Genomic DNA, 5,577 nt, shown 5'->3' with positions numbered 1-5,577 from the left:
TCATGATCTGGCTCCGGCCCGGCCTTCCGTGACCCCCGCCCGGCCTTTGGTTACTGCACTCTGAGTCTGGAGTTTCCCTCTGGGTCCTTTCTTGGGGCCCCCCGGGGAGCGGGTGCCATCAGGCTGGGCCCGGGCCTGTGGGGCTCCGCGGGGTGGAGGGCCCGCGGGCCGGACCTGGTGCGAGGGGGTGGGGCTCTCTTTGCGGGTCAGGGAGTGGCTCCGTGGGGAAGCGCTGGGGTTGCGCGGGGCTGCGGGGAGCCCAGGACTGCGCGGCGCGGGGGCGGGGCCGGGGGCGGGGCCGTGGGGCCTGGCTCCCACTCGTGCTCTGCCTGGACGCGGGCCGCCGCCGGAGGGCTGTTTGGGTCGGAGGTCAGCAGCAATGGCCGACCCCGGGGGCTTCTGCAGCTGGAGCCTGCGTGAGGAGCAGAGAACAGAAGGCAAGTGGAAAGGGGAAAAAGAAACAAAAAAGGAGACATTTTCAGAATCCTCCTGGGTGTGAAGTCTGCCCTAGAGCCCTATATCCTGAGCTGGATGAGATTGAGACCATGGCACAGATGGGTAAACTGAGGCCTGGTGCTCCCTCCTCCAGAGCACTACCTGTAGGGGCCACACTCTCCCAAGGCCTGCTGCGGCTTTCTTTGGTATCTGTTTCATTTTTAATATTCTCATACCAAAACCCAGTGCCGTTGAGTCGATTCCGACTCAGGGACCCTAGAGGACAGAGTAGAACTGCCCGGTAGAGTTTCCAAGAAGCGCCTGGCAGATTCAAACTGCCGACCCTTTGGTTAGTAGCCGCAGCACTTAAGCACCAGGCCATCAGGATTTTGCAAATTTCTCTATAATATACCCATGTTTGCATTAATATGAAATGTTCTGATGTTGTCTCCCATCAGTTAAGTGCTCTGGGTTTATCTTTTAGCTTCACATGCCCATGGCACACTGGAAGCTGTGTGTGAACGCCACTATCCCCCATTACCCTTTCCCATGCCTGGCCTCCCTGGCGCCCCTTCCAGACATTTTTACTCTACCCACTCCCTGAGTCAGATGAAAAACTGAGCCCAGTTGGGGAGGTGGTGGACAGGGGGTGTAGCTGAGGGTCCCTCCCAATCTTCAACAGCCCCTGACCTTGGGTCTGGGAAAGCCCCTACTGGTGGGCGCCTTCTATGGTCACCCCCAGTCCACCCTAGGATGGGCAATGGTTTCTCACCTGCTGGTGATGGCTGTGTCAGATGCTGGGGACGCGCCTTGGAGTCTACTGGGGGGCTGCTGGGCTGCGGCAGGTGTGGACATTCGAATGCTGATGGGACGGGGAATCCGGCTCCGGGTGGCTGCCGCCCTACCAGCCTTCCTGGGCACTGTAGGCTCAGAGGCAGGGGTGTCCTCCTCGGAGCCCGTGCCGGAAAGTGTCTCAGAAGCACGACGTTGCTCCTCACTGGAGGAGGACGAAGCCCCTGATGCCAGGCGCAGCAGCAGCCGGCCTTGCCTCTTCTCCATCACTAGCCGGGCCAGGTCCTGCTGTGGCCGTGCCCTCTTGCTCCACCGCTCTTTGGCCGACAGTGAGCCCGAGGGCTCTGAGCCTGTGTCCTCCTCAGACAGCAGGACAGGGATACGGCTCCTCAGACGTGGGCCTGGCCGGGCCTGGCGGCTGGGAGAGATCGTGGCCAGTTTCTCAGGGCCTGCCTCCAGCGGGGATACTGGGACTGCCCTATCAGCCAGGGCTGGGCCATTGGGCAGTGAGTCCACAGCCACCTCTGAGGGACTGTCCCTGGGAGGGCCGTACAGGGCACAGCTCTCTGTCTCGGCCCCATCCAGTCCTGACAGGGTGATGCCATTCTCCAGGGGCACCGGGGCCCCCTCCTGTGCAGCATCCCCATCAGAGGGCACCCCCAGGCCCAGCTCAACCCGAGTGCCGAGCTCCTCAGGTGGTAAGGCCTGCCCACCGGAAGACATAACGTTAAGGTGGGTTTTCTCTGCAATGTGTACAAAGGTCCTCTCAACTTTGGTGAAGGGTGAGGAGGTGACGGCCACTCCCACTGCCCCTGTGGTCACCGTCCCAACCCCTGGCCCTATACCGGGCCCAGGGGGCTTGGGCTCAGACTTGAGGACAGAGGACAGGGTGCCTGGCTCAGACACATCCAGCTGGCTGCCAGTGGGCTGGGGCCGTTCGTGCTGAGGAGTGAGGGCAGCCAGAGTGCCCAGATCGGGCTCAGGGGCCAGGTCGGCAGTGACAGGTGACTTCTTCATGTCACCAGGGGAGACAAGCACCAGCGTTTTGGAGCCCTCCTCAGGCTCTAGGTCCCCGTCGGCCACGGAGGCCCGGCCCCTGGACTCCTTCTGATCATCGGCCAGCAGTGTGGATGGGGCACCCTCCTGGCTCCGGTCAGTGCTTCTTTCGGTCCCCTCACTGCTAGAGCTACTGCGAGGCCCCAGCACCTCCTCCAGAGCCACTGCCTCCTCCTCCTCTTCCTCCTCTTCCTCTTCCTCCTCTTCTTCCTCCTCTTCCTCCTCCTCTTCCTCCTCTTCTTCTTCCTCTTCCTCCTCCTCTTCCTCTTCCTCCTTCCCATTGGCCTGAGGCTGAAAGGGAGCCAGAGGGACCTGGGGGGTAGTGAGCAATGTGTGCGAGAAGCCCACCCTCCGGACCCTGTTGAGCAGCCGTGCCCGCTCACAGTAATCAGAGAGATCTCTCTTGAAGTCCTGGTAGGGCAGGTTCAGAGGCACAGCTCGTGGGAGACCGTTCACCTCAAACGGGGGCGCCACGGAGAATACCTGCAAGGAGCACACACAGGGGCCCGCTGAGGTCTTCCACCCTCCTGGGCCTAAGAGGGCCTCGACTGCTCCCCCAAGCAGGAGACCCACATGCCCCGGGGTGCCTACTAGTCTCTAAGCTTCAGGAGGGTAGGGATAGGGCCTGCTTTCTTCACTGCTGTATCCCCAGAGCCTCGAATGGTCCCTGACACCTAGTACCAGGAACACCAGTTGCTGTCACGTCATCTCTGACTGACGGTAAACCCATGTGTTCAGAGTAGACCTGCACTTCATAGGGTTTTCAGTGGCTGATTTTTCAGAAGTAGATCAGCAGGGTTTTTTTCCGTGACACCTCTGGGTGGACTCGAGCGCCTAACCTCTCAGTTAGCAGCTGAGTGTGTTAATTGTACCACCCAGGGGCTCCTTAAGGACCTCCAAACTCATTGCCGTGGAGTTGACATAACTCATGGCGACCCCATGTATGTCAGAGTAGAACTGTGCTCCATGATAGTTTTCAGTGACTGACTTTTTGGAAGTAGATCTCCAGGCCTTTCTTCTATGGCACTGCTGGGTAGGTCCAAAGCTCCAACCCTTTGGAGGTGAGCAGCCAAGCGCAGTAACCATTTGCACCACCCAGGAACTCAACACCTAGCAAGTGCTCAATACATCTCTGACGAATGACTATGGCCATGCTCCAGGTCCCCTGAGGTGCCAGGCCCTGATCCTGGTGGCTGTTCTGTCTCTCTGCCCTCTCCATTTTCCCATTCCTCACTGTGTGTGCCCCCAACCCTAGAGTCAACCCCAGAGAAAACAGCAGACCCCTAAAGTCAACAGCAGAAAGTGAGAACCAGAAGGCACCACTGATGCCATTTAGCTCAACCCTCCCATTTTGCAGATGTGGAAATGGAGCCCAGAGAGAGGCAGCAGAATGTCTGGGTCACTTCCTGAGATGCCTGGGCTTGGACTGGCCCACAGCTGGCCAGCCCCTCACTACCTCCTCACAAGCCCTCCAGAACCTGTGTCTGATAAGGGCAAAGTCAGGGCCATCTTCCATCCCCCGAAGGTGCAGGCTGGGCCCCCTGGAGCTCCGGACCTTGTGCCCCCTCTTGGCCTTGCTGACAGGAATTTGTCCCGCCCTGTACAGGTATATTTTGAGTCCCCACCTGGAGTAAATTTCCTCTTTCAAGCAGAGCCCAGTGCAGTGTGATGGCCAGACCTGTTCTTGGTTTTCTAGACTTCAGCCACATCCCTTAGCCTCCTTCTGTCTAGACTAGAAGGGCCTGCCCACTTTATCACGACCTCAGCTGCTGTGTCTTCTTTACCTTCCTGATCCATCCTCTGCTCCACCCTCTTCAATCCACAAACAGCCCCAGACACCACAATGCACTGGGCACCATCAGGGCTGACACGGTTTTGCTGCTGGCTAGGTTGGTAGTTTCTATCTGACAGTGTCCAGCACTTTGTTAGCCTTTTGCAACACACTAGGCCTTTGTCTTCCCGAACTAGCAGAGCATAGCCCACCCAGACCAGGAGCCCCAGATTCATCGTGTCATCTCCTCCACCTTCATGTCCATCCAGGCTCTCAGAGAGTCTTCTCAAGTATCCCCTTAAACATCTGTGTCTGCTAACTACCAGCCCCATGGGCATAGCCTTGTCCTACCTGGTGGTTAGCGGTGGTTTTCAGCAGCTGGTTCTCTCCAGTTCTGCACTGCCAATCCATGCTTCCTATAGCTGCTCAGTGGTCTTCCTGAAACTTAAATCTGGTCCCATCTCTCTGTTTCACACCTGCACTGGCCCCCACAGTCCTCAGAAACAGTTTCAAGTCCTTGGCTTGGCACAAGAGCACCCTCCCATACACAGCCACCTCATGATCTGGCCCCTTCCGTCTGCTTCAGCCTCACTTCTTGTAGCATGCCATGGTCCCCCAGCCTATGCTCCAGCAGATGCTCTGATACCACCAGCACTTCCCTGGACCCATCATGCCATTGCACACTTCTGGCCTTTGCCCAGGCAATTTCCTCTGCCTGGGGTCCCTCCTTTCTCCTCTGTTCACAGGATAACCCCGTACTTTTCCTCCAAGACCCAGCTCCAACAGCTCTTCTCCAGCAAAGCCTGGTGTACTGTCCATCTTCCCGCCCACTGCCAAGCAGGCTTTGTTACTCTTCCCTTTCTACTTGTTTCCCACATCCTCCATCAGAGAGCCTGCCACCTTCTATCTGTGTGTGCTTACATGGTTCTCTCTTCTACTAAACGCGGAGCTTCTTGAAGGTGGAGACCAAGTTCATTTTTTCATTCATTCATTCCTTGTATGTCTCTTGTCCCAACCACCAGATGGATCAGATTTCAGATTAAGGCAGACATGATCCTTGTGTTCATGGAGTGTGCATTCTCTATATCAGGCAAATGAAATGGGGATAATGCACACTCCACAAAGGTTGTGAGCATAAATGAGGTAGTATAAGCAATGGAAGGAGCCCTGGTGGCACAGTGGTTAAGTGTTTGGCTGCTATCTGGAAGGTTGGTGGCCTGAACCCACTAGCCACTCCATGGGAGAAAGATGTGGCAGTCTGCTTATTTAAAGACTGCAGCCTTGGAAACCCTATGGGGGCAGTTCTACTCTGTCCTGTTGGGTTGCTATGAGTCAGAACTGACTCGATGGCAACGGGTTCTAGAGTTGAAGAAACGGCATTCTTCATATCTGCCTTATGCAGGAGGATGCTCAGGATTCTGTAGTCTGGGAAGCAAGTGTTGGCTGCTGCATCGTCTTAGCTCAGTGCAATCTACCTTTGGCGCTCATTCAGAGAAGTCATTGGAAAGAAAGGGCAGAACTCT

General features: G+C 56.9%; 1 protein-coding gene across 1 annotated transcript; it reads right to left on the bottom strand.

The window, feature by feature from the left end:
* Window positions 1–4,873, bottom strand: LOC135232856 (tau-tubulin kinase 1-like). Its single transcript, XM_064294550.1, has 3 exons — window positions 4,814–4,873; window positions 1,208–2,766; window positions 1–412 (listed from the first exon to the last, which is right to left on the bottom strand). The coding sequence occupies exons 1-3, from the start codon at window positions 4,871–4,873 to the stop codon at window positions 1–3; spliced, it is 2,031 nt and encodes a 676-aa protein (XP_064150620.1).
* Window positions 4,874–5,577: the final 704 nt, after the last annotated feature.

This window comes from Loxodonta africana, chromosome 1, assembly GCF_030014295.1.
Source record: "Loxodonta africana isolate mLoxAfr1 chromosome 1, mLoxAfr1.hap2, whole genome shotgun sequence".
Taxonomy (NCBI): Eukaryota; Metazoa; Chordata; class Mammalia; order Proboscidea; family Elephantidae; genus Loxodonta; species Loxodonta africana.
This window is presented reverse-complemented; position numbering and strand designations above follow the sequence as displayed.

Coding starts and splice junctions, on each gene's coding strand:
- LOC135232856 (XM_064294550.1), bottom strand. CDS start 4,873: ATGGACAGTACACCAGGCTTTGCTGGAGAAGAGCTGTTGGAGCTGGGT. Junction 2,767..4,813: donor AGCTGGGTCTTGGAGGAAAA/GTACGGGGTTAT, acceptor TGCTCCTTGCAG/GTATTCTCCGTGGCGCCCCC. Junction 413..1,207: donor GACACAGCCATCACCAGCAG/GTGAGAAACCAT, acceptor CTCCTCACGCAG/GCTCCAGCTGCAGAAGCCCC.